The 27,519-nt window shown below is 46.8% G+C and overlaps 2 protein-coding genes across 15 annotated transcripts in view; one reads left to right on the plus strand and one right to left on the minus strand.

Annotated features, from left to right (window-relative positions):
* Positions 1 to 2,330: 2,330 nt before the first annotated feature.
* Positions 2,331 to 26,667, plus strand: SMCO4 (single-pass membrane protein with coiled-coil domains 4). Of its 4 annotated transcripts, none has more exons than XM_015852335.2 (2): positions 2,331 to 2,751; positions 25,591 to 26,667. In XM_015852335.2, exons 1-2 carry the CDS (start codon positions 2,355 to 2,357, stop codon positions 25,713 to 25,715), a joined length of 522 nt encoding a protein of 173 aa, XP_015707821.1. In that variant the 5' UTR covers positions 2,331 to 2,354; the 3' UTR covers positions 25,716 to 26,667. The 4 variants fall into 4 exon arrangements, 2 of the variants coding, with proteins under 2 accessions (XP_015707821.1, XP_015707822.1); XM_015852336.2 differs by having other exon boundaries at positions 2,575 to 2,751; XR_004305987.1 differs by lacking the exon at positions 2,331 to 2,751 and adding an exon at positions 6,505 to 7,847.
* Positions 10,077 to 27,519, minus strand: part of DEUP1 (deuterosome assembly protein 1) — a 64,813-nt gene continuing 47,370 nt past the window's right edge. For 9 of the 11 annotated variants that reach the window (XM_015852333.2, XM_015852325.2, XM_015852332.2 and 6 more), the window contains 2 exons: positions 13,410 to 13,598; positions 10,077 to 13,315 (listed from right to left, as the gene is read on the minus strand). In XM_015852333.2, coding sequence (XP_015707819.1) covers positions 13,245 to 13,315; positions 13,410 to 13,598 — 260 coding nt within the window. In that variant the 3' untranslated portion in view covers positions 10,077 to 13,244. Of the gene's footprint in view, positions 13,316 to 13,409; positions 13,599 to 15,914; positions 16,045 to 27,519 lie in introns of those variants that run through there. The other 2 variants (XM_015852323.2, XR_001552801.2) reach the window with 2 other exon arrangements.

Raw genomic sequence — 27,519 nt, forward strand, 5'->3', positions numbered from 1 at the left:
GAAACTTGTTCTGCAACACTTTGAGCTCCACGAGTCCCCTCTGTCCAGAAGAGAGCAAAAGAGTAATAGAGTCTCCGGGGCGGTTCGCTGAGTGACATCTATAATGAAACCATCACGGAGCTATAATGAAACCATCATGGAGAATACAGATGAAGAGCTGGACGGATTCTCTCATTTTTCAGAGACTACTCAGATACTTTCAGACAGCGACAACTAACAGTCACTCATTTTCAAGGCCAGGCTGGATGTGGCTCTGGGCAGCCTGGTCTGCTTGTCAGTGACCCTGCACATAGCATGAGGTTGGAACTGGATGATCATTGTGGTCCTTTTCAATCCAGGCCATTCAATGACTCTCCCTGTAAGGTTTTACAGCTCCTCCAGAACAGAAACACTCTGCAGGGAAAGGTCCAGCGGTGTTTCTGTGTACGCACCCATAACTTTACATTCTGGAACTTGTAACTACAGAAGAAGCCGTTGCACTGCAATTAGCATTTATGGGTGAGTTTCCTCTCTTTCTCTCCATACGCTCAGATATTTAAAGAAGATATTTAGAAGAAAAATCCACCACAGCCCCATAGATGGAGGATACAAAGAGAAAAACAACCATCTGAATGTAAGAACAGCATTTCCCATCGTTCTGTTTACAGATGCAAAATGAATACAAAATCTATAATTCTAAGCAGGTTGAAGGGGAGATTACTGCATGCTCAGAATTAAAAATAAACCAGAAAAGGCCTTTCTCCCCCCCTCAACCCCCAGATTAAACAGAGAAGAATACAGATCACAATGTAATCCTGGCAGCAGATTTTACATCCACATCCAAAGGAGGTGTGGGGTTATTTATTAAATTAGGGTGCAGCGTCTTGAAGTGCAAAGCAAAGCTTTGGCTGAGCCGTTCTGCAGGCTGCACTGTTGCAATCAATACTCCAAACAGACCTATTTCTCTTGGACCAAAAAAAACCACCAAACCCATAACGTATATCTGACATTTGAGGAAGCCAGGTGAAGAAATCGATGGCTAAACAAAAAAGCAGTTAATCGTATCTATTGTGGACAGACACAGCTCACCTACTGCCTTCTGCTTAAAGGTTAGGGATGGAACTGTGATTCCTAAGGTGCAGCCCTCTGGTACACAGCATTAGTGAAGCCAGAGTGATGGCAGGGAGCCACTGACAGGGTGCTGAGGCTGGGCAGGTCTTGCCTTACACCTTCAGGAATGCACTTTACTGGGGTACATAGGAAAGATTCACACATTCATTACAACCTGAAATCGACTGTTACCCAGAGTTGGGCCAAGGGTGAATTCAATGTGTGACGCATTTTCTCTCTCCTTAATGGCTTTAAGTGATGACTGTTAGAGCACATTTCTCGTGCCAATGCAGGTGATCATTAAATGTACATAATAGCCCCACTGAATGATTATGGATAACTCTGGCGTCTTGGACAAAAAACCTCTATATCCAAAGGTGCATCAGTGCACAGAACACTGCTGAGCTTAAAGGTGGCCCTTTACCTGGCACTGCTCCATAAGGCCCTTGGAGATAACCGCAGTGCCAGGGATGCTTTAGTTCTTATTACCTGAAAGTTTGGATTTCTTCTCTGCTTTAGCCCTAAGCAATTCAGTGTTATTGGAGCACCAGGAGCTTCTTTACAACGGGCAAGTCCAATTCTAATCTCAAAGTGGCAGCACACTTTTAAGATGAAACATTTGCCCCCATCTGGAAGCAGCGGGTGTTTCCAGCAGAGCAGCGCAGGGCAGGAACCAGCCTGGCACTGTGATAGCTGAGCTGAGGGCACACCAAGGTGCCTGACCTTGACAGTGAGAGTGACGGAGCACTGGAACAGGCTGCCCAGGGAGGTGGTGGAGTCTCCTCTGGAGATATTTAAGACCCGCCTGGACACCTACCTGTGTGATGTGGTGTATGGAGCCTGCTTTGGCAGGGGGGTTGCACTCGATGATCTCTAGAGGTTCCTTCCAACTCCTACAATTCTGTGATTCTGTGATCTGGCCCCGGGCAGCCTGCTTTAGTACCGGATCTGAAGGCTGGTGGCCCTGCCGGTGGCACTGGGGATGCGACTTGATGATCCTTGTTGTCCACTCCAAGCCAAGCCATGCTATGATCCTATGGCACTGCAGGGCAGGTGCAGATGTCGGGGTCCTGCTGGCTCAGATGGGTTTGAGGGGCTGTGGTGGGGCTCCTCGGCCGCTTTGTCCCCATCCCGTTCAGGGAGGACATTCTGGGAGCTCCCTGTGCTTGTTTCGGGCCAGTCGCTTCAGACCGTGTGTAACAAACTCCCTCCTGCTGATACACTCTGATTTCACTTACACGTTCGCACTCACATCTAATTAACCAATGAACGCAACACCGCCTGAGTTGCACGAGAGTTTCCTCCCAACACCTCGGGCAGAGGAACCCTCTCGTTTCCCATCCCGCCCCAGAGTGACACGTCGGAGCACGCGGGGTCCGCTCAGCGCTCCCACCCGACACAGCAGCGCCGCGTCCCCCCGGCAGCGGGCGGCGTCCCCGGGCGTGCGGCAGAGGGCGCCCCGCGTTCCGACAGAGCGGGGTCGGGAGGAGCCTCCGGCGCGGCTCGGCCGGGGAAGGAGGGAGGGAGAGGAGGAGGGAGCTGCCACGTCCTCTGCGGCGAGCGGAGCGCAGCCCCAGCCCGGCACCACGTGCGGCGGAGCGGGGAAGTTGCCGGCGGTCTGTTCGCCCTGTGCTGCTCTCAATCAGCCGAACGCAACTCCGGGTAAGGGTACAGGGCGTTGAGCTCCGGGCAGAGCCGCGCTGCCGGCGGGGCTCCGTGCGGGCCGACTTCCTGCCGGCTGCGGCTCCCGGCGCTGCTGGAGGAGCGACGCGGGGAGGAAGAGCAAAGTTTGGACGTGGGGGGGAACGGGACGGGACGGGGCGGTGTGCGGCTGTGCTGCCGGGAATGAGCCGCAGCCCCTCGGGGATCCACCGGGAGAAGTGTTAGGAAGCCCCGCGGCTCCTGATTGCCTTCACTTTAGTGGGAATCTCAGCTCTCCGGCCGCCAGCGCTGTTGTGTGCGGGAGACGAGCGGAGCCGCGTTCCTACAGCCTGTTGGGGGGGGGGGGGAGCTCGGAAAAGCGTTTAAGGGTGACCTGGGTTTTTTTGGGGTTGAACCGCGGTGATCCGATCTGAACGTGGAAATGCAGTTCTCTGTTTCCTAACGCGTTGCTCCCGTTCGTTCCCCGCCGCGCGCTGCCAGGAGCGCAACCCGGAGCTTTGCTTTGCTTCTCTTTTTTACTGCTGGGCACCCGGAGATTCGTTCCGTGCTTCTAAAGCGCCCGAGCTTCGGATCTGCCGTTAAAACAGGGGAAGGAAACGTTCTGTGCTGTGGAGGTTTCTCTCCCTCACGCGGTCCCCTCCCGATATCCGTGCCGGCCCCTCCCGGCTCTGTCCGCAAACCCTCAGTGGAATGAGTTTCTCGTGAGTGCTTTAATAATAACTTCTCGCTCTCTCCTGTATCGGCCTGCTGCTGCTGCGGGGCTGAAGTTAGGGGGAGAGCAGTTCTGGGCTGTCCTCAAGCATTTGCGCGTGGAAACCTCAGCCGGCTTTCTCAGATAGACGAACTCTGCCTTGGAGCAGACTGGGCTGCAGCCTTCCCTTGTGGTGTGTGGGAGGTGTAGAAGCAAGGCTGCCCCGCAGTGCTGTGGGTGTAGCTGTCGCTCACCCTTTCTGCCCAGGGCAGGGGGTTGATCCTGGCTGACCCTGGGGGTCCCTTCCACCCCAGACCATTCTCTGATTCTCTCCTTTTATGACACGACATTCTGGGAACCAACTGTTTCTGCAGAGCTCTTTCCAGCACCTTGCAGAGGTTTGTGCTCCTCACTCTGGTTGTGGTGAAGGTGTTGACCCAATGCAGATGGTACAGATGGGTACGGGCGGCACTGATAGATGGAGGTAAAAGTGAGCCATTGACAGAGCTGAGTGTCTTCAGGTGCTACCAGGGTGGGTTTGGAAAGCCCTGTTTGTACAATCCTTAGTGTATGAAGATGATCAGGGGGCTGGAGCACCTCCCCTATGAGGACAGGCTGAGGGAGTTGGGTTTGTTCAGCCTGGAGAAGAGAAGGTTGCGGGGTGACCTCATTGCAGCCTGAAGGGAACTTACTCCCAGGAGGGGAGTAAACTCTTCGAAAGGGCTGACAATAGCAGGACACGGGGAAATGGTTTTAAGTTAAAAGAGGGAAGATTTAGGTTGGTTGTTAGGGGGAAGTTCTTCACTAGGAGAGTGGTTAGGCCCTGGAACAGGCTGCCCAGGGAGGTTGTGGATGCCCCGTCCTTGGAGGTGTTCAAGACCAGGTTGGACGGGGCCCTGGGCAACCTGATCTAGTAAAGGTGTATGTTTGGCGGCCCTGCCAGGCAGGGGGGTTGGAACTACATGATCCTTGAGGTCCCTTCCAACCCGGGTCATTCTGTGATTCTGTGATAGTGTGTGAAGCAGCTGTCTGTGCTGTGACTGGTGGGACCAATGCACTGGAGCCATACTTAGCAGTGGCTGCATGACTGCATGTGTCTGGAGAGGAGCATTCAGGCTTAGAAGCTGCCCTAGAGCATCAGCTGCAGCACAGCTCACACCGTGTGAGGTGGCTGTCGGTCACACTCACCAGCTGCACATTTGGAGGTATGGGCTGCTAACAGGTGAGATCAGGCTGCTTCCTCTGGTCACGCCTAGAGCAGCATGGTGGCAAAATAACCCAACTCTTTCTTTAACCCAATCTAATCATGTTTTTCTGTGCATTGGACAGTGGAATGCTCCTGTATGTATATATACATGCTGATCAGATGATATCAGCTGTCTTATGGGATGGTAGGTAGACTGGATGGTAAATCTGGCTGCGGTACTTTGTGTGTGATGGAAAACAGTTTCCTCCTCTGGTTTTGTTACATGAGGTGCTGTATCCTGAGGAGCCTCCACAGCTGTGATGTTCTGTGTTGTTCTCCCCCTTCCTTTAGGGTTTTTTTCCTTAATTGATGTAGTATCAGCTTTCCCGTAAGTGCTCGTTAAAGCCGGAGAAGTTTCCTTCCTTTCTGTCCATATGGGAAATAGTTGCATTGACAGATGTGGGCTCTGTGAGGATTTGCTGAGCTCTTAATCCTGTTTGTGGCTAATAGGCCACGCTAATGTGGAAGGGCATCTCTTTCACTCTTTCTTGCGCTGCTTTTAGTTGCGGATAAGGTAGTTACTTCTTTCTGTTTTAAAATGGGAGTTCTATGCTTTTAGATGTCAGCGTGACTAGAAGTTTGTGATTACTCTGGTCATTAAAAGTCTTGTGGAATTTCTTGAAGCATGGGACACAGGGCATTGAAATTGTTCTGTATGGGGGTTATCATAGAATCACAGAATGGCCTGGGTTGAAAAGGACCACAATGATCATCCAGTTTCAACCCCCTGCTATGTGCAGGGTCACCAACCACCAGACCAGGCTGCCCAGAGCCACATCCAGCCTGGCCTTGAATGCCTGCAGGGATGGGGCATCCACAGCCTCCTTGGGCAACCTGTTCCAGTGCATCACCACCCTCTGTGTGGAAAAACATCCACCTAATATCTAACCTAAACCTCCCCCGTTTTAGTTTAAGACCATTCTCCCTTGTCCTGTCACTATCCACCCTCATGAACAGTCATATTTCCTCCTGTTTGTGCGCTCCCTTCAATTATTTGAAGGCCACAACAAGGTCTCCCTGGAGCCTTCTCCGAGCTAAACAAGCCCTCAGCCTTTCTTTATAGGAGTTGTGAAAGCATAAGCATAATTTGAAATACATCAGTGACTTGACAGAGACACCCCCCTGTGGCCCGTCAACACGCTGGTCAAAACCTAATCTAAGTAACTACAGTGCACTGATAAGACTTTCCTTGCAGTTTCATGTAAGTACAGAAGATACCACTGCCCACACTATGGGTTCTGGCACACCCAGGGGGGCACTGGGTTGTACAGCAGGTCAGGAGGCGAGAGGCCGCAGCTTGCTGGGTTTGCCAGCTGTGCAGCAGAAGGAATGCTGCTGCTCCGTACCACACTCATCAATGCCTGGGAATGGGGCTGGAATGTGAGCTAGTGTCTGCCGCCTTCATCCTTAGTGCCGGCCAACCTCTTATCTGCTCCCCTTCACCGTTTTTAGTTTACCTTGTTTGGCTTGCACGTGTTTTGCAATAGACTTTATCTCTGTGCATCCAGTTGTGTGTGCAGCTCTTCCCTTCTTACCCCCAGCTGCTCTTTGTCACATTTTGTCTGATTTTTTCCAGTTGGATCATTAGATTCTGTTTTCCTCCTCCTGTGCCTCCCTGCCACAACACTGTTTACATTTGTTCTTCCTTTACTTTCATCTTCTTGTATTATTTTTTTTTGCCTTTTAACTCTTATCCTTAGAGGAACCCAGCTTTACTTTTGGATACTGGCCCTTTCTTATTGATTGCCAGCTGCTTTTTTTTTTTTTTTTTTTTTTTCAGCTGATTTGCATTCTCTGCTCTTATTGTGCCAGACAGAGGACCAGTGATTTGGAGTAGCGCTCTTTCCCCAAAGGCTTTGCTCAGAAATTGTCTCTGTATTGCACAAAAAAAGAGTGGAAAATCAGAGCAGCGTCAGTGCAAAAGCTGCTTCTGCCTAAGCAAATGTGTTTGTGTCTTTGTCACATGAAGAGCAGAAACGTGGCCTGCCCTGCTGCAGGCACAGATGACTTCTCTGGGCTGAAATGAGCTGCTGGGGTTGGGGGGTGCAGAATGTTTGCCTTGTATTTACTGATGCTGGCACCCTTTGGACTCTGGCAGCAGCAAACCCAATTTGTTTGGGTTGGGGCTATTTGCTGTGGTGGTACTTTTGTACACAAGCACTTGTTGAGCTCTATGGGGCCTTTTTCTTTCTCTGCGCTGTGAGTAGCTCTAAAAACATTACGAGGAGTGCAAATATAGCACAGATAGAGTTGAGCTGTAGCTGTACGATGGCTAAACTGGGGGTGAAGATTAAGCAGGCTGAGGTGGCTTCAGTGCTCAGGTAGCGTCTGCCTTCAGTTAGTCACTCTGATAAAGGTCTTAGGGTCTTTAATAGGTCTCCATGAGGCTTATATTGCCAAACAGAAAAGCCTTGCATACAGCCCTTCTTGATTCCAGGCTTTGTTCTGTGCTAGCAATATGGATAATCATGCCTGGGATGCAGCAGACCTCGGGGTGTATATTTGTCATGCTCTCAGACTGCTTTCTATTTATAAATTGGTCTCACTGTTTTTACACCCTCTGTCAGTTTGATTTTGTTTGGCACCTTGGCTTTGTGTACACAGAGAGCCGTTCTCTGGCCACAAGGCATACTGCATAAACCTGTTATTGAAACTCTAAAGTCCACTTTCTAGAGAGCTGTGCTGGGTCTGCATTGGGTCCTGCTGTAAATGGACTGCATTGGGTCCCAGTGTAAACACAGCACACCCGCCATGGTGCTGCAGCCCACATTGGAGTGGGAAAGCTTACTGCTGTATTCCAGGATGGTTTAGGACAGAAACTGTGATATAAGCATCCATCCAAATGGTTTGAGGGGGGTTTGGTGGCAATGCTTCACAGCATTACAAAAAACAAATGCTTTCTGGAATTGACATGTTAAAGGTGGAGCTTTTAGCTGTGGGATTAGGATGAGGGACGTGTGTTTGGCGGCTTGAGTTACGTGTATTGAAGGGCCTTAGCCTGGAGGAAGGGCTGCGTGTCAACTTCTTGCCTGGATGTTTAGGTCTGGGAGTCGTGCTCTGAAGTCTGGCCTCAAAGCTGGGCTGATTTCAGCCTCCTTCCCTCCATTGTTCCTCAGAGCAGTTGGACAAACGTTCAGCAGGACAAAAAGCAGCGTCTGTGTAAGTAAGATTCGCTTTGCCATCTGACTGCGGGAACTGCTTCTAAGTCTGGTGTTTTTAAAAGCTGGAATGGGCTCCTTTCTGCTGCCGATCCATTTGCCATGTTAGGTCACTGTGCAGTGATCTCTGAGCACAACGGCTTATGTTAATACATACAGTTCATACGTACATACGGGGTTCCTCCCTGCCTAAGGATGTTGCTGCTAACAGAGCTGGTGTGTAGCTGTACTGTGCACTTCTCAGGCCTGCACTTCTCCGTTTGCGCTCAGATCAGCAGGTAGGGGCTGGATGTTGCCTGTAAGCCATCCAGCTTTGTTATTTCAGCCCTGCGCTCAGTAAAAATGCAGTGCTGAGAGACAGGCCTCTAAGCTTAGGCTTAGTGCAGCTCCAACGAATGGCTGCAGCTTTAGAGCTGGAGCTGTCGTGCTTATTGCCTTCTCTGAGCAGGTTCATGGAAGGTTGGCACTTAGATGTGCCCTGTCCCGGTTTGATAAACTCCATGGAGGTTTGCTCACATGCTGTCCTCATCCTGGGGTGCCCAGCTCCAGGGGGAGCTTCTGTCCATGGTGACACTGGAACATTTCATTGCCTTGTTGAGGTTGTTTTGTGGGCCGAGGTGTTCTGATTGTTTGCTGATTTCCGTACTTTACTTCATTTATCTTTAAGGTATCTCTGTGCTTGTTGCTTAATCTTTCATTATCTGGACGTGTTTTCTTGGCAGATATTGTTTTTCCAGTGTCTCTTTTTGCAGCAATGAAAAGAACCCATTGGCTCCTACAGCTTTTCTGCTTAATGTGCAGTTTAGGCCTTATCAATAGATTCCCTGTGCTACCTGCAGAAGAGCGAGGAGAGCACCTGGGTGTGAGGTAGGGCGCTGTGAGCTGCCAAAGCTGGGCTGTGTTCAGTCTTCTAAAATCCAGTCTAAGAAACAGCCAACAAAATGTGTTTTCCAGGGGTTGAAAAGCTTTCCAGGTAGCGATTCCTGTTCATCTGTGAGCTTCAGACTCCCTTGATCCCCACGTAACGTAACGCAACAATATTCTCATTCAGAAGCAGTGTCACGGCGGGGTTTGTGACGCTGCACGTTTGCTGAGCCGCATCTACAGGCTGGATAAACAGTAGGAAACTCTGCTCTGCGGTGTCATTTTGCTGCAGCCTTTTGTGCCCAACTTCAGTAGATGTGGGATTGTTTCCTTTTGAGCTGGATGGGTGTGTGTTTCTCAATGAATGTGAACGTTTTCATTTGTTGTGTGAAAATAAGATGATACCGTATTACTGCAAATAAAGGGAAGTCAGGCTGTAGGCACGGGCTGCATTGTCATCTGCTTTATCTCCTGTTGTAATTTCTCCTTAATCCTGGGGAGGTGTTTTTGCCTTCCAATATAAATATGACTTATGGAAGTTTATTTCAAGTTATCTGCAGGGGCGTGCACACATGAGGTGGGGGATATATGGTATTTTCTTTGGAGCATCCCTTTGCCAAAGACATTTGTAAGGGCTGCTAACATGTTTCCTGCCTAGGAAGCCGAGGAAGTCAAATAGAGAATGAGATTACAGACATACCTGTTAGTGCAGCGCCGCGGCGTTTCTGTAACCTCCATCTCCTGCACAGTTAGAAGCTCTGCAGGAAGGGGATGTGCTCCTTGTGTTGGAAACTACCAGGCTTCCTGTTTCTATGAACAAACTGGTTTCTGGTGGAGCCTCTTAACGTTCACTGCTGGGCCATCTCTCTCTATTTCCATTGCCCTAGAAACTTGCTGGTCTGTTGCAGTGCTGAATAGTTACTGATGTCTTTGCAGTACAGCAGTGAGCAGCATCAGCAATCATAGAATGGCCTGGGCTGAAAAGGACCGCAGTGATCATCCAGTTCAACCCCCCTGCTATGTGCAGGGTCACCAACCACCAGACCAGGCTGCCCAGAGCCACATCCAGCCTGGCCTTGAATGCCTGCAGGGACGGGGTATCCACAGCCTCCTTGGGCAACCTGTTCCAGAGTGTCTCCAACCTCTGTGTGAAAAACTTCCTCCTAACATCTAACCTAAACCTCCCCTGTCTCAGTTTAAAACCATTCCCCCTTGTCCTATCACTATCCACCCTCGTAAAAGCTACGTGCCAGTCCCTTGGAGTTCTGCTGCGGGTAATATTTCCTGCGTATAAAGTGTTGCTGTTATAGAATTCCAGGGAGCCCTGAATATAAATGTATCAATTATGTGTCAACACAACAGCATCTGTCGTTGAAATTGGGTATCGTTTATTTGGCATCAGTGTTGTGAAGATTTGGCTGACAGCCAGAGTGAAATATTCCAGCAGAAAAAGCTGCAACAGGAGCCATCTCTGAAGTAATTCTCAGCAATTCAGGTGCTCGAACATCATTTAATACATTCTCAGGGCACGAGGGACCTTAAGCAAAAAGGTTCCACGTTCTTGTCTGCTTTCCTTTCTTTTCCACGTTCAGTTATTTTTGTGTTCTCGCTCTCCGTGGAGACGCGTACAGGCTGTGGAATGTATATATCCTGTGATTTGATATCCTCCTTTTGACCGCATTTCATATTCCAGCACTTGTTTACATAAAAATTCCAAGTGAATGCAGTCAGTGATGGCTGCTTAGGGGCAGATTTAACTGTGGAAGAGGCAAAGCTTTCAAAACAGGAGAGTTAGAAACCACATCCCTTTTCTCCAAAAGATTTGCAAGTGCTTGTGTTTTTCTTACACGTTACATGGGTAAGTCTCACAATCTCAGGGCTGTGAATCAGAACGGTGAGTTCAGAAAGTTAGCACAGCCCTGAGCCTGTTGGATGCCCTGTTGGTCAAGGATGCGCTGGCTGTGGCTCAGTAAACATTTCAGGGTACCTGAGGGAAAGCGGAAACAAATCACTTTGCTTTTATGGATGCTTCGTATCCTCCTTGAACAAAGTAGAGAAGCAGCTCTTCTGTTTAATGGAGAAGCTTGTGATGGACAGCTTTCTTCTTAAACATGAAAATAGGAAGCACAGCGACCTAAAGCAGGAAATTAATCAGAAAGATTAAGAGGTTGTGTGGTGTATCCAAATGCCTTCTTGGTTTCTTTTATCTGGCTGGGGCTCCTTGCACCAAATGGAAATGATTCACCTGTGCGCTGAAGAAACTCTTTTCTAAGGAAGCGTTAAGAAAAATGCAGAGATAAAAGTAGTTGGGAGACAATCTGCATTGGGCTTTCAGTGCTGGAAGGAATAAAGATGAGGGTTCTTAAAAGGTGCTTTTTTTGTTGTTTTTTTTCTGTGAGGTCTGAAGGTCTGTGAAGTTCAATTTCTCTCGGAGAGGAGAGAGCAGGGAAGGGGAGGGAGGTCTGTCATATTCTCTGCATGCCAAATGAGTTGGTTGCTGTTTGGGTAGGAAAAGCATTTGGATTTACTCTTGACTTTAGACTGTCAAAAGAAATCACAATCTAGAGTTAAGTAATGAAACCTCTTTAGGAAAATCGATGCTACCTTATCTGAGCTCAATTTATTCAAGAGGTCAGCTCTGTTGCTGCCCTAGAAAAGCTTGCATTTAATGATTAACCTCTTTGTGACTGTTCATGTGACTTGAGGCTTTCCGTCTGGTATGTTATGTAAGCATGAGGCAAGATGATAATGGCAAGATGATAATGGCACGCTGTATGGAACGCTGGGCACTGTGTGGGGAGAAAATCCCTTGGAATCCTGCATACAGTGTGCATCAGCCCCAGTGAAACTGGGAGAAGCCCTTTAAGAAATCCTATTAGCTGTCTGCTTTCCAGATGAGCTCAAAATTCTGCCCAGCTCTGACTGGTGGCTTGTCTGGTAATGGTGCTGTCGCCCCTTCTGGAGAGGTGCCTTTTCATGCAGCTCTGCCAGGAGTACGTTCATCTCAGCCACGTATAACATCAAGAGTCAAAGTGATACCCTGTAATAAATGTTAAAATCCTCTTCAGTGTTGAACCTGACACCGACTTGTTCTGTTCTGTCGGCCTCTCATTCAGCAGAACTCCTTGTGAGGTCTGGAAGTGTCACGCAGGCGGTAATGCGCGACAAGAGGGAGAGAGCGTGCGTTGTGTGAAAGCAGCTCTAAGGGCGCAGTGTTTGGTCCAGGAGTGCCGTCAGACAGCAGAGTGTGTTTGCTGTAGCAGTATTCATCTCTGTGATCTTCTGTGGCTTAAAACAAATCCATAGTTGTTGTATTCACCGCCCAAAATTCTATTTCAGAAGTAGCTTTAGTTAATGTGATGGCCTGCGAAGTCTACATTGATTTTCTCTTGAAAAAGGGAGTATCAGGAAGAGTAATTCTAACAGCAGCTGCACGTCTCATAAAATACAGATCTGCAGCCTGCCCTGTGTACAGAGATGCTCGTGTCTGTGGAGTGGCCTGGAGCCCGCCAAGCACTGCAGTAGCAGCTGAGGCAGGCGGCCACGCTGGAAGTGAACATCTTTTGCTTCCTTCCTCTTCGATTCTTCTCACACCTAAGTAGTTCTGTATCTTTTCAAAGCATTTCCTGCTGGTAGTTGTTGCTTCCCATCAGTCTTTGACCATCTTCTGTCTTTCCTTTTACTTGAAGGAGAGGAATTTGGGCTGCCACTGCCCTCGCTGTTTTTAAGTGCTGTACATTTTTTGAGCTCCACCACGTTAGTGCAGACTTTGCCAATGCAAAATGATTTGTATTCCATTCTGTGGTGGTTATTCTGAGATATATGAATCTTGTGTTACTTCTATTCAGATGTTTTTGGACAGTTTTGACCTGTTGCTGCCCTCTCCAGTTGTTTGAATCATTAGCATGGCCTCAAGGGAGGTGAGATGGCAGGCATCTGGGGACAGTAGGAAAGGGCAGTGCTGTTCCTTTTCCCTTCTCAGATGCGGGCATTGCCGCTGTAGCTCTGGCTTCAAGGCTTGGTTAATTGCTGCAGAAAATCTCACGTCTCTGCTGCACGGAGGGATAAGCAGTGGCTGATGGATCCGGGTTATGGGAGGAATACGTCTAGACATCTACTGACCTCTCTGGCCCTTTGTAGGAAAGAAGTTCTGAATTGTGCAGGAGGTGATGTGTGTTGTCTCTCTTGTTTGCCTCCAAAGGCACCAAGTGAGCTGTTGAATCTTTCAGCATGGGGTTTTGGACAGCCCATGGTGAAGGGGTTTCTGCCCTTGGATTATTTTGTGTATCCAGGTGCTGGGTTGGTGAGTAGTGAGAAGCTCTGCTAAGCCACTGCCTGGTTCTCTCTCTGTATATGTGGTCTGTTTATCTCTTTGTCCATCGCTTTTCTTAGTCGCTCTTCGTCCTCCAGTCCAGATTAGTTTGAGGAAAACCACGTTTTCTTTTCCATTACACTTGCACTGGAAAACAAAGGGCAAGAAATCCCTTCTTCACTCTCAGCAGCAGAGAAGTGCTATTTCTGAATGCTCTCATATCTAACATTGGGGTCTGAATCTACTTCTGGCGCTACAGCTCTTGTACTGCAGCTCTGGTGCTGGGGAGCAGCCTGTTGGGAGCAGTTAGCAAGAAACATTTTGGAATGTGTCAATATTATCAAATCAGTACAGGAACCTTACGTGAGCCAGTCTCTATTGGCTTACCTCGTGGGGAAGTTAGAGCTTTCGTGTTTCCAAGAGAAACTGTCTCACTCTGCAAAGAAATGGTGGCTTTTCCCTGGTGACTCGGTGTGAAAAAGCTCCCAAAGGCTTTCAGCGGCCCCATGTCCCAAACAGGCATCGGCAGGAAAACTGAGGTCAGCTGTAACTCGGTGTTTTGCTCTGTGAAATTGCCTGCATCAAGAGAAGGAACACATTTACGTGTACATTAACCAGTGTTTGTCAGCTCTTGGAGTAAAGCCAGTTCTCCCAGGGCCAAACAAACACTGTGAGTGAATGAGTAATAATCTGTTATTGTCACTCTTAATTTATGGATGGGTAGATAGAGCAGTGTTCGCCGTTTTAAGTTGTCCTATTTGCTTGGAAGGCTAAAAATAATGATTAGCTATCAGCCTGGAATTGGGGAGTATCTCTACTATGCAACCTTTGTAAAACTGGGATGGTAAGAAACATCATCAAAACATTCTTCCAAGGAGAAAGATGCATGTTTTTTAATAGGAACGCTTAAAATTGTTCAACTCTAAGGCCTGGCCCATATTAAAGGCCGCAGAGAGGCAAATAGCACAGCATCCCTATGGAGCAGAGTTTGAAGCGTTACAAGTCGCTCGTGAGATGAAATTCTGCTCAGAACACCCTGTGAAGTCTGCTGAGAGATCCCTTGTCTGGCTGCAGAGAAGTGTGCAATATCGCACCTAAACGCACAGGCAGGAGATGGGTGAGAATTACAGACCTCATGCGCCAGCTGCTGAGTGTGCAGCGCCACGGAGCTGCGATGAGAATGGCAGCGGATGTCTGACTTCTCTAACAAATTGCCTCTCCCACCCACTCCTTTAGCCTTTCTTTCACTTCCATACAACTTTTCCTTCCAAGTGTGTTTTTTTTCTTCTTTCTTTTCTCTGCTATTCTCCTGCACTACGGGGGCTTTCTTGCTCTTTCTGTCCAGGCCTCATTAATCCTACTCACCTCCATATTTTACATGGTTGTTTCCACCCCCCCCCAATGGTGTTAAACTTCCTCTCTGTGTTTTTGCTGAATGAAATAACAGCAAGAAGGATCAGCATTGATGCTGTAGATGAGAGGATGCCCACAGCCCAGGGCTCTGGCTGCATCCACTAACACCGTAAGCAGTGGAGAATGGGTTAGTGGTTTCTCAGCCCCTCTGAAAGGGAGTTTCTAGGCAATGAAAGGGGGTTTCTGTGCTTCAAAGCCTTAGCTGCCAGTTGGTCTAAGCAGGCAACTTGGTAATATCAAAAGCTAAAATACCCCCCATTAGAGAGAAGCTCACATCAAATATGTTCCAAACTTGTAATCTCCCAGACTGTGGACACCCATGCCCTGCAAATGTGCAGCTCCCAAACCATCTGCACATCCTAATGCTGCGATTTACACTGCTACAGGCTCAGGGTGCATCCCAAAGTGTTGTCACTGATGTGAGCCTGCTGCTCTTGTGGTGAAGAAAGGGTCTGCTGGACTGAGTGCTCCAGACGATGCCCTTCCAAATGAATGTGAGCAATGAAAGGAAATGAATTGTATTCTCAAGTCAGTTGGATCTCGATGGAAATGTTTAAAAACCAAACCACCACCAAAATAAAAAAAAAACCAAACAGCCCATAAACCCAGCAGCTCGGAGGAGTGTTTCTTGCAATTGCTCTGAAAGATGGAGCTATTGAGATTAATGTGAATTAATCTACACAAAGTAAGAAAGATACCTACTTAGATCTCAGCAGCAGCAGCAGGTGCTTGCAGCATTATAAATAGAAAGCAATACAAATTGAGGTGCTTATTAAATTTGCCTTTATGATGCTTTGAAGAATTGCAGAGGAACACAAAAGAAGAATTACCAGCAGTGCTGGCTTAGGAGGGTGACTTAAAATAGCCGCGCTGCCAAAGGAACCAGAATGTGAATTGGAATAACTGCTGGAGCTGCTCATAAGGGTGGTCTCACAGCCATTTGTCCCTCACACGGGGTGGCTGACTGAGAGCTGAGCACGGAGGTGATTGAACAGTGGAGGGCTTATTTCTTTTTGCCCAGTTTTAATCAAGTGTTGCGTTTTAATACGTTTTCCAAGAGGTTGCACTCTAATCTGGGATTGCCTGTGTTTAAAAAGTTTCTCCTTGTCTCCTTTTGGTTCTTCCCCTTGTTGACAGAAACTGATTCTTCAGGAAACCTTCATGGTTGGGGAACGGGTTTGTTTAGAATTCTTGCTGCCTTTTTGGGTAAGGCTTTTGTGAGGATCCTGTGTGTCCTTCAGCGTTTTGGTGGCTGAGCAGGGCAGCTGACAAATGGCCTTGTAGACCAGATTGGAGCAGCAGGCTCAACAAGCAGAGACGACATTAAAAATGAATCAAAATCAGTGGTTTGGGTGGTGGGTTTTTTGTCTTTAATGAGATGCTCAAATTGATTGACTTTGGCAGGGAGAGTACCAAGAAACTGCAGTGTGGGGAAACCGGGATCAGTGAACTGGGGCTCTGTGAGATGCTGGATCCTACCTGCTGCCGTGCTGCAGCGCTGGCAGGGCTGGTGGTAGAGATGGGTTCTGCTGGGCCGCGGCGTCGCTTCTGCACCCTCCTCATCTCCTCCTTTGGGAAAGGCACAGCTGGTGTACAGACAGTGCAGGACCTGCGTTAGAAATGGAAGCCATGTATTTACACAGGCAGAACAGGTGAAGTCAGTGCTGTGCGAAGGGGGAAAAGTGAAGTTCTGCTGATGATAACAAGATTCCTGGCTTCCACCCAAGATCTCTTAGGGACTGCACATATGGTCTTACCGGCTCTGAAGTGGTTTGTATGCCATGATATATGATATATTGATATATTTTAGCTGTGGTTAGCAATTCTGTTGCATCCCTGTGTTTATACAGTGTTACATAGGGTATATAAAGTTCTGGTGTTGCTGAGTGTTAGAGAAGGTGGCTGGCACTTACTGCTGGCTGGGTTACAGCACTGAGCACAGAGCTGTTTGCTGAACGCTGTAGAGGAACTTGAGAGATATCCTTTGACTGCCTCTGCTTGTTTCCATTACGCACACTGCTCCACGCTGTTTGCTTTTGCTTCTGAGTTTTTAGCTGATGGAAACTCCTGCAAGTAGGATTGCAAATAGCATGACGTGCATAGGCAGCGCCAGAACCGGTGCTGCAGAGGCAGAAGGCAGCTGGTGCTTAGGGGATGGCTTTGCTGGGAAACTCCCTTTGGTTGGGCTGTACAAAACTTCTTTCTGTCCTTGTATTTTTCTTCTTCTTCTTCTTCTTTATTTATTTTTATTTTTAGGCCTAAATTAAGCTTTCTGCATTTGAATTAGTTTGCATTAATGTCACACCGTCTTGTTATTTGTAAATTGACAGACACTAAAAGGGATTTGATCAGCCTAATCCAGCTGTGTGTAATTACGTGCCTTCTCCTTAAACAATTGCAGACAGGGACTATCAATCATGGTAAGGGAGCCTGCTGCTTTGTGGGATTGTTTAGTGAAGTCTAATAAGACTTCAGGTTTCAGATAGGAAGTAAACAGAATGGGATAGGAAAACTCCATACCCATCCTCTGTTGCAAGCCTCACTTCTTATCTTCCCTTCCCCCCCGCACCCCCCCCAAAAAAGGTGTCCTGATTGCATTGTTGTCACGCTGATGTTTGAGACCATATCTGTCATTTGAAAGGAATTTGGGCAAAGCGTCAGTTTTTGGCTGCCAGGGAAAGTCCCGGCCCTCCCAGTGGTGCTGTTCTAATGTAAGGTGGCTTTTATTCCATTCACTGATGACTTGATTACCCTGATCAAACACAAGGGCGTGCAGAAGGCCACAGAAGTGGGAATGAAATTGGCCGTGCCACCTCTGCATGAGGCTGCAAGCACATGCCCTGCTTGGAGAACAAGAAGCTGAGGGAGTCCCCTTTTGTGGGGAGATGGATTTACTTTAAAGTGGCTCCCCTGACACAGACACCCACTGCAGCAGTTGTGTTTGGGTGGACTCCCTTGTGGTTTAGTTATCTCCACTGTCACACTGTCCTCCCCTGGCACGTGGACAAGTAGAGAAAGGCAGGCACAGTGCCTGCAGGCTTTCCTCAGCCTGCTACCAAGAATCCATCTGTGCCAAGAAAAGCCTGAAAAACCAGAACTTCGAACAAGGAGTGAGTTTGAGATCACAGCCCCTTGTTCAGCGGGCTCTGGTGTTGTGTCCACCTTGCTTTAAACCAGCACATACCTCCAAAAGACTTTATGAGGCCATGAGTCCACTGTCAGTGTAGTGCTGCCCATTCTCTCCTGCAGGACTGCCTTGGGAGGGTCTCAGGAGCCCCACAAACATCTGTCTTACCCTCTGCTATTGCACATAGTTCTGTAACTTGAACTGGAAGGAGGAGAGCTTCCTTTGTGCCTCCTGAAGAGATTGCTGTGTGAGTAAGTTGGAGTCCAGCACGCTTGGGTCGTCTCCTGCTCAGGAAGTGCAGATGTGGGTTCAGGATATTGTCCCAGTATCCTGGGAGCTGTTGTTCAGTTTTCCTCACCTGTCAGTCAGAATCCACTGCTCCCCTCCACACCATATTCCCCCAACCTGTGGGTTTTTATGTTAACTTAACAATCCGTTCTTGCTGTGGCCGTGGATGTTTTTTTTTGCCTGCCAAGTTTTAGCTTGGACTGAATTCTCAGTGCCAAAGTTTTAATGACAGTAGAATTAAAATGGAAAGCAGTGACAGTTGCTCAACTCCCATGTTTGCATTACCAAACTGTAACATCAGCCTTCAGACTGATGGGCGCTCTGCCTGCTGTGTCTTAGGGCTCTGTTTCAAACATGTTCATAGCGATGCTGTCTCACAGTAGTTTGAATTGGAGGAGTAACAAGCTGAACACGTGGCTGCACTTCAGANCATTGGCAGCCCCAGGGGAGGAGAGCCGTGGCCCTGTGGCAGCAGTTCTGTTTGTGACACTGAGTTATCAGTGACAGCCCAGGTCTTGGTGGGCTTGCGGCCCCAGTGCAGCGCCATTGGAAAACAGAGGTGGAACGTTCACGCTCTGCTCCTTGTGCTGCACGCTCTGTCAGAGGCCAAGTGCTGGGAGTGAATCAGCGAGTTGTGAGGGTTTGACACCGGTCAGTGCTTTATTTATTTGCTGTGGCTGTTTAGAAACTGTCCGAATTTCTGTTAGCACAATGGGAAGATGTTTTGCATCCAAAGGATTATTGTCAGGAACAGCTGAGAAAATTCGTTGTTAGGAAAACAGCTGAGCAAACACACAACATGGAGTCGTATGCTGGCTGTTGTGCTTTACTGCATTTATGATCATCTGTGGCTGTATAGATAGAGAATGGCCGGGTTATCTTTAGAGCTCCCCTGGGATTTGAATTCACACAGAGACAGAAATGACCTGTTTGTTTTCAGTCCTATTTCTTCATCATTTTGCGTGTTGTAAAAGTTGTCTTGATACTGATTATTTATCGACAAAGGGAAATATTACTTGTTGCCCACCTGTTCACAGTGCAAGAGGACTTGTCTGCTTATTTTTCACTCCATTCTCTTCCTGCTTCTGTGCTGCATGCAGGGCAGATTGTATTGCTCTGCAACACCGGATGTGCTGAAATACCATCACCTTGTCTCTGTTTAACTTTACCTTTGCAGGTGCAGAAATCCGTGGCTTTCTGCTTCTAGTGCAGATTACGTGTTGTATCCGAGTCCTCAGAGTAGTGCAAACCGAACTGAAGTGGCTTTTTGCTTTGACAGCCTTGCAGTCTCTGACTTTCTGGCAGTACTCAGTGATGGCTTTCATTTTCCAAAAAGTGTGAGTAGTTTGGAGACTCTCAAAGCTACATTTACGGTAAATGATGCTGCAGTAATGATGGGTCAATTCAGATTCAGACTGTAATATGGGGGGAAAAAAAAGCCAAACACCTTCAATAAAGAATAACGTTAAAGTGACTTCAGACAGCAACTTAATAGTTCCGTATCATTATGTGTGTAATTAAAAGCCTTTACCCTTGAAAACGGAGTTGCCTGGGTTTGTTAATCATCATTCTTTACTACGGTGAAATAGACTGAGGTAAATTCTTACGGTGTTAAGAATGGCTTCATGCTGTAATGTGAAAATCCATTTTTCACAGAGCAACAATTTCTCTCTTAATGCTTTTCTCCACTCTTGGTGCTGTCTGAAATGATGGCAGTGTCACCATAACACGAAGGCTTCAAGTGTAACATTCCCAGCATTATCTTCAGCTGCGCTTCAACTCTGCTCTGTAACATCTGTTGAAAAGCACTGGGCTGGGTGACCCAAAGCATCTGATAACACAGCAGCAGAAGTTACTCGTGTCACAGTGAGCTCTACCCAAAGACTCCTCTCTGGCTTCAGTTGCTCTTGTTGCATTAAGGGGACACCTCACACAAATTAAGTTTATTTTTTAAGCAGGTAACCATTACTTCTTTGTGTTAATGGTCCCACAGAGCTTCAGTGCCTGAACTGTCCTGCAGCTGGAATATTCCCTCTACCCTGAGGCAGCTTTTGTGCTGCTGGAAGTGGCTTTGGGGGAGGGAGGGAGGGAGGATGTGGTTGGGATTGAAGTGTTACGGTCATCTTCTGGGCAGACTTGCTCTTTAGGGTTCAGCTGTTTCAGTCATGTTGGCAAATCTCTGCTCTATCCATCTTTGTCACCCACACAATTGATTGCACAGAACATTTTGCTCCTTTGGAACCTGTCACATAATGAAGATTTTTTTTTTTTTTAAACTATCTCTTTACATTTAGCTTTTAAAAAGTAGTGTAATAATCGTCCTTGAAAGCAGTTTGAAATGGTGCTGGACAGTAACTGCTGCTGTTGGATAGAAGCTGTTACAATCAGGCTTTTTTTGGAAGCCCTCTCCTTGCATCCAGGCCCTCAGGACATGAAGTGCCAGGTGTGTTGGATAGCAAACCCTGTGGGAGCTTAGTGCTGCTCCTGTGCTTGCCCAAGTCTTGCACCCATGTCGTGGCTATTTGAGGGACTGATAGTGTTCTGCAGGGAAGATAAACCTGCAAAAGGAAAGCATGAGAGAAGCCAGTGGCAGAGCTGGAGCTTTGCCTGGATGTCAGGAGAGCTTCCATGTGGCTCTGAGGTCTTTGGAGACCCCATCTACAGCTCTGAGCACACAGTATTCCCTTTGTAAACCTGCCCCAAGATCCTTCTGGAAGACGTCTGGTTTTTGAGAATTCCCATTTAGCTGCAGGCTGGCCAGATCCCATCAGAAACTGGTGACCTTGATGATGCTGCTTTAGTGATGGCCAGACCTTAGAGCTGCAGGAAAGTGAATTCCTATCCAAAATGTGGTATTTCACCTTGAGGTAAAATCAGCTACGGAGTAAATCTGTGCTCCATAGGAAGTCCAAAACAAGGCTTTTATTAAATTTTACCCGGAGCTTGTATAACAGTGTTACACATGGCTCAATCATTAAAATAATAATAAAAAAATCACTGGTGTGGTTTCAAAGGCAGGAAATAAAGCAGGGTCTGTGCAGCAGCTAGGCGTTAATTAAGGTAGAACTGAGCGCTGTTATTTCAGCCAACTTGCTGGTGGGGCCACGTCACACTTCCTTCAGCTCTGCCAGGAGCTGCTCCCTCCTTGTGCTGGCGGCCTCTGTCCATCTCAGCTCTTGCTAAGCCTGCTCACAGTGGCTCTGGCTGCTGCTGGGCCCTCAAGTAACGAGCCTGGTAACTCAAATAACGAACAGGCTGGTAGGTTTGGTGGCTTGAGCTCTCCCTCAACTTACTCGCCATGCTGATGTGTCCTAATGTTGGTCTGTTTTCTGAGGTGACAAGCCATAGGGTTTGAGTAAGCAGCCTCAAACTGTGCCAAGGGAGGGGCTTAGATTGGAGATGAGGAAGGATTTCTGCATGAAAAAGGTTGTTAGGGGTTGGAAAGTGCTGCTCAGGAAAGTGGAGTCCCCGTCCCAGGTGGTATGTAAAACATGTGGATGTGACGTGCTTTAATGGTGAACTTGTGTTAGGTGATGGTTGGACTTGGTGATCATGAAGGTTATTTCCAACCTAAATGATTCTATGACTCTGAACTACAGGTTTGAGAGGCTTTTCAACGCTCCAGCAATCTGTAGAGTGTTGTCTGTATATTGATCTTGTGTCCTTTTTCCCTACTGCTGACAAGCAATATGAATGCTGCACGCTCTCATCTGCCGTTCTGTTGTTTGTTTGTTTTTAATGTCTCAGTAACACGCATTGCCCCAGGGGGAAATTTAAATGATAAAAATTAATCCTTGTTGGATTGTTTGCTTGAATTTCAAGCTATTTTGCAGTTCCAGAAGCACGATGGTGTCAGTCGCAGGATCCAGGGGCCAGGTTAATCCAAAGTGATTTGCAAATGCTTGTAATTTGGGCTGTGGTGAGAAACTATTCAGCTTAAGGTGGCTAATAAGTTCATGCTGTAATGTGGATGATAATAAGTTCTTCAGACGTCTAGACGTGTGATTACACCGAGTGCAGCTAAATGAAATCTTCTGTGCACGTGTTACTTGTAGGAGATCCGATGCCCGGCAGCATCAGTGCGGTGGAGGCAGTCAGCTGTGCAAAAGGAGACAACAGATTGCTGTGAAGTCTGGTTGGAGGGTTGTCGGTGCATTTTGAAGGCTGTGAGTTCCCTTGTTTCGCTGCTACCTCTGCTTACCCATATTTGGCTGCTTGAAGATGCTGCCAAATGCAGCAGCGCCGATAGGAGTAACTTTGGTAAATCTGATCGTTTGTGCTCTGAGGTTTTGAGGTCAGCTCTGCAAAATAGCTCAGAATAACTTAATCCAGATAATGAAGAGCATTTCTATATATAAAAAGCAATTTGGATGATGGGCAGGGCGGAGTGTAATTGCGCTAGCTAGACTTTGAGCGGGGTGCTAACTTGGTGAGTTTCTATTATGTTGAAGAATGACATTTTTAGCTTTGTCTTCGGCAGCTTGAACTTTTAAGCTTTTGTTCTGCTCAAAACTCCAGTTTCTTAGTGCTGAGCTGCAGCACTGCGGGGCTGGATGGGCAGACTCTGTGAAATGGATGTTCCAAACAACTGTATCCAGCCTGTGCTCCCTTTCTTGACGTGGCAATGAAGCCAGCAGGTTCCTGCTTTTGGGGGGTAAATTTACTACAGTGGACTTAATAAAACTGCATCACGCCATGCAGTTCTATAATAGGAAGATGAAGTTACAGACTGCTGTCCATGCTGTTGTGGGCTGTGGATATTCCATTTCTGCTGCAGTGCGTTAACCCCTTCTGTTGGTGTTCAGACAAATCTCCCAGATGAGGGAATCACTGACCAGTAAAAGCACTAGTTGGACAAGTTTGGTGTTCGTTGCCAGCTTTGGCAGGTGCTTGGGCTGAGCTGAGCAGCTGCTGGCAGTGGGAAGCAGCTTGAGGGATGTACACAAGGTGTGGCAGCAAACCCGCTCCTGTTCAGGGGTGACTGGGAATGGCAAGAATACTTTCTTTCAGCTTCTGTTGAGAAGAAAAAGTGAGTTTTCAACTCTTCTGTAGAATGAGTTGATCTCTCAGCTTAGAAATGTGCTTATACAAGATTACAGTACCCTTAAGCCTTCTTGCAGTACCCTTCTAATTGCCTTTCTGATAGTGACTTGACCTGAGATATTTTAAAGAGGCAGTGGTAACTAGTTTGTTAATTACAGCCAGTGCTATATTAATTCCTTCCTCTCCTTGTCTGAATTTGGCCTTTCTAGTGAGCAGAGTCATTACTGGCCAAAGAAGGACAGAGATCAGAAACATGAGGTTTGTTGTCATGGACTGTGCACACTTTTTTCTGCTAGTGAGATCCTGATGATGATCCTGGCTCTGGCACTGATGCTTGGCTGGAGCTGTCTGCTCTTTCCTTATCTGCTCCTTTACATCCATAACTGATCAGTCACGTGCCTCCTACTGAAGTCCTTGGGTGATTGGTCAGAGACATGGAAGCTGACCGGGATGGCTCTTACCCTGCTTGCACAATGTTGGTTGCAGAACTTTGTCTCGTTGCAGTGGAGCACTTTTTAAAGTTCTATCATGTCAACAGGAATATATACCAGCTGTGCTATATGCTGAACCTTTCCTGTGAGTGAGAGCTGTCTGCTGCAGAAACTCTGTGACTGTGGCCTCCTATCTGGGCTCCAAATGGCAGCAGGAGCCTGGCAGCAACTGGTAGAGATTCCCTGCTTCCATTTTATGATTCAATTAAGATGAACCCTAAGGCTCATCTACCAACAAAACTGGGCCTGTTTCTGTGCAAGTCCATCCCTGCTTGTACCAAAGCCAAGTAACCCAACATACTGGAAGCGTTTTTGGGATTGATGCCAGGTTCCCAAACTGGAGAGCATCAGCTTGCAACTCAAGTGGTGTTGACATTTGCGGGAAGGCTTTATGTTCTAAGCCGTCAGATGTTAGCTAGTGTATGTCATTAACTTTGTATAATTTTGCTTCAGAATGAAATATTCAGTCAAAAGAGACTTAATGTTTTTAATGTCTGGGTAGCAAGTGATGCTGTGTAGAGCAAGGCATACATTTCTTGTTTGAAAGACTGGTTTCATGGCAACTCCTGTTAGTTACTATGGTACACAGTGAGGCTGGAAGGATTTTACTGTCCATAACTTCTTAGGTCATGTGAGTAATCCAGATATAAAACCCACTGATGTGTGCTAACGGTAGAGACAGAAAACAATAAGAAAATACTTATGCTCTGCAGATCTAGTTGTCCCAGCGACAAATGTAAAGCTTTATTCTGCTTAGTGGTTTAGAGTTTGGTAACAAAGCTTGTTACCAGAGCAGGAGGAAAATGGAAACAGAAGGGGTAAGCAAAAGGCTTGAGGTTTTCCAGAAGAAATCAAAGACTGACAAGAAACCACAGCGGCACAGACTACAGAAGGTGAAATGCTGAAGACACTCCCTAGATCCATAAGAGAGCTGGGGATTTGCTGAAAGAGAGTTAACATCTAGTAATCAAATAGTCCTATTTGTTTAAACAGACTGGAACAGTGTGTTGTGTGTATTTGCTCCATCCAGTTCCATTATGAAGTTCACTGACCACTTCTGGTCTCTCTAAATATGTCTTGTATTGCAGTTCTAATGCTACAGCTTGCAGAAGGAATGCATTTTGTTCTAAGACTTGAGCTTTATTGTCTTCTCTTTCAAGAGCCATCCCAGTCACCAGAACTTTCCATTTATGCGTTGTGAAATGTTTGCCTTGGAGACTGGGTTGAATTTGCAAAGAATAAGAGCAGAAGAACCAGCTGCACGCAGAGGTCCTGTCTGCTTGATGGCTGCTTTGTTTGTTTGCTTAGATGGCATCCAGGCAGGTCTGTGGGACAACACAAGTTCTGACCCGATACCATGAGATCATTGCAATAGTTCGGTCACTTCTGTAAGTTCAGCCTGCTGGCATCCAGTATCCTCAGCTCAGACGGGCTTTGGTATCGAGCACTGTTTCTGTTAACATTGCTTGATTGATACTTGTGCTCTTATAACTAGTGTAGCTGATGCTTCAGAGCAGCTTATTAATGACTGCTTGTCTAAGCCAGTGATTTGTCAGCAGGCTGATTATCACTTGAGATATTTTCTTTCATAGAAAAATGACAGCTGTAACAAGAGACAGCACTGAGTCATGCTATGGTTTAGACTTTGTTCTACGGCAGCAGAACCAGAAGTAGAAGTTAAGCAGCACTTTCTCTGTGTTTCTTCCTGTTGGAGTGCTGCTGATTCCCATAAACACCAGGTGTGGGTGATAAATGCTGAATGCTTTTTCCTGATGACGGGATTTGTGTGTGCGCTTCCTGGCGCTGCAGATCTCTGTGGAGCTGCAGTTCCATAGCGGGAAGCCAGCTACCAGGCGGGCAGCTGTGCCCTGCATTGAAGCAAGGCTCCTCAATGTTGTGGTCATTAAATCTTTAGCTGTGTTATCTTGTTTGACTTGGAGGATAAAATGTATGGTGCTGGACTTTGTTCCTGGCTTGATACGGGATAAATTCAGTGCTCTTGGACAAATAACACACTGTGAGCTGTTGCAGTTTATCGTGGGGAATGCGTTACTGATGAGGTAAATGAACGTGCCGTGATTCAGGTGCACAGATAGATGTTGGTGCCAGTTAGGTGGAAGTTCTACCCAGTGAAGCTGCAAGTGGTTTTAATAGCTGTAATATATGTAGATTCTGTTTAAAATACTTCCTCTCTCTTCTCTTGCAGTTTCTTGTGCAACCAACCATTGGAAGGAGACGGAATTTCTCAGCCCCTTGTTTCAAGCGACTTCAGCCTGTTCTCTGCAGCTCAGCTCCCTCTGCTCCCCCACCCTGGTGAACAAAAGACCCTAATTGGAGGATGAGGCAGCTGAGAGGAAAGCCCAAAAAAGAGACCTCCAAAGATAAAAAGGAGAGGAAACAGGCGATGCAAGAGGCCCGACAACAGATCACCACGGTCGTGCTTCCCACGCTGGCTGTTGTAGTACTGCTGATTGTCGTGTTTGTTTATGTAGCAACTCGTCCAAATACAACTGAATGATGCAGCTTTTCAGACCTTCTAACTTTGGGGTATTAATACTTTTTATCAAGAGCCAAAAGAAACTCTCTGCCACTCTTAATGCTTCACAAAGGAACTTGCTGGTACCTTCGGTCTTTCTCTTGGTTAGGATTCCACAGTTTCTCTTTAGGAATATAACATAAAACGTATTAGTGAATGTGCCAGTACGTTTTATGGTCCAGCTCATGTGCCTTTCAGACTTTTACAATAGTGTTTTTCTTAAATCTGTTTGAAGTTCTATATTGTAAAAGGAAATTCTGTTCCGCTATAAATTTGTAAAAAAAAAAATCAGCTTTCAGCTTTTATCACTGTTGCGGATAATGTTGCTCCCATGAGCTCTTGTATGTCTATTTCAGAACTTCCAAAGAAGTACATTTTTTCTTTGTACTTAATGTCATATGAAACACTTTGATTCAGAAAGGATATATTTATTTTTTTGAATAAAAGAGAGAAGTACTTGGAATCTTATTTTGCAAAAAAAAAAAAGAAATGTGACTTATTGTGAAAGACTACATTGTGTAATAATTTTTTCATTAAACACTATATAGTTCACTCAAAAAGAACTTCTCTTTGCAGCGAGATGCGTGCGTGCCAAGTGAACACTCAGGACCCACCGAAGTTGGGAAAGCAGATTCTACCATTTCTGCTGATTTTAGTGAAGCAGCTAACTCCAAACTGCATAAGCACAGTACGAGTGTTAAGTATTTAAATCCATGATGTGGCAGTAAAAAGTGGTTTTGGATACAGCCCTTGGTGGTTTGGTTTTTTTTTTTATTATTTTCTTTAATTTTCATGTAGGAAGGAAAAATGGCGGTGTGTCGTAGGTCTCTGATCTCATTAGTTAAGTGAGATGCACTGCTCTGGTATCCCCCACCTGCTTCACTTCAAGGGAGCTGTTGGCATTGCTTAAACTGGTCGCATTCTGACTTAAGTGATTCAGCAGTTCTGTGCTGTTCTAAAGTACTTTCTCATCTGAGTATTTTAAGGTACTAAATAGGCCTAAAACTTGACTGCAGCTAAAATCCAGACCAAGCAAGAATCAATGTGATGCTGCCACGTAGGGAACTGTAGCAGGAAGTACAGGCAGAAAGTTGAAGAACACTCCAGTCTTTATGTTGGGTGCCATCTTCCACCAGTCCCCGTGTGGCCAGCGGGACTGTTTGTATGTGTGCCTGCAGAAGGCTGGGCTCTTGCTTCTTGCATTAACTCAGTGTTTTCTTCTTGTAGAGAATGCTATGGATGACCAAACTTGTTTTGCAAAAATCCACCACCAAACTTAGCAAATCCCCTGAGTTAGGGTTTGTCTTAAGGCAAACAGGTGGGAAGAGACTGTGAGTAGCTACAGAATATCCCAATTCAAAGGGAGATACCCACCCAGTTATGCTGGAATGGTTGCTGCTACTTACAGTACCCAGGGTTAAGCATGCCCTGCAGACTAGCATGCTTTCGAAGTACAGAATTTGCTTAAAGGAAAGAGTTTGGAAAGACTGTTAAAGTTTGTTTTGTTTCCATCCAGTTCGTAGCATAGTTGGGATATATGCACAGCAAAGGATGTGGACAAAATGCTTGTCATATATTCAGAAGAGTTTTTACCACTGA

The sequence above is a fragment of the Coturnix japonica genome, chromosome 1 (assembly GCF_001577835.2).
Source record: "Coturnix japonica isolate 7356 chromosome 1, Coturnix japonica 2.1, whole genome shotgun sequence".
In the NCBI taxonomy this organism is placed as follows: domain Eukaryota; kingdom Metazoa; phylum Chordata; class Aves; order Galliformes; family Phasianidae; genus Coturnix; species Coturnix japonica.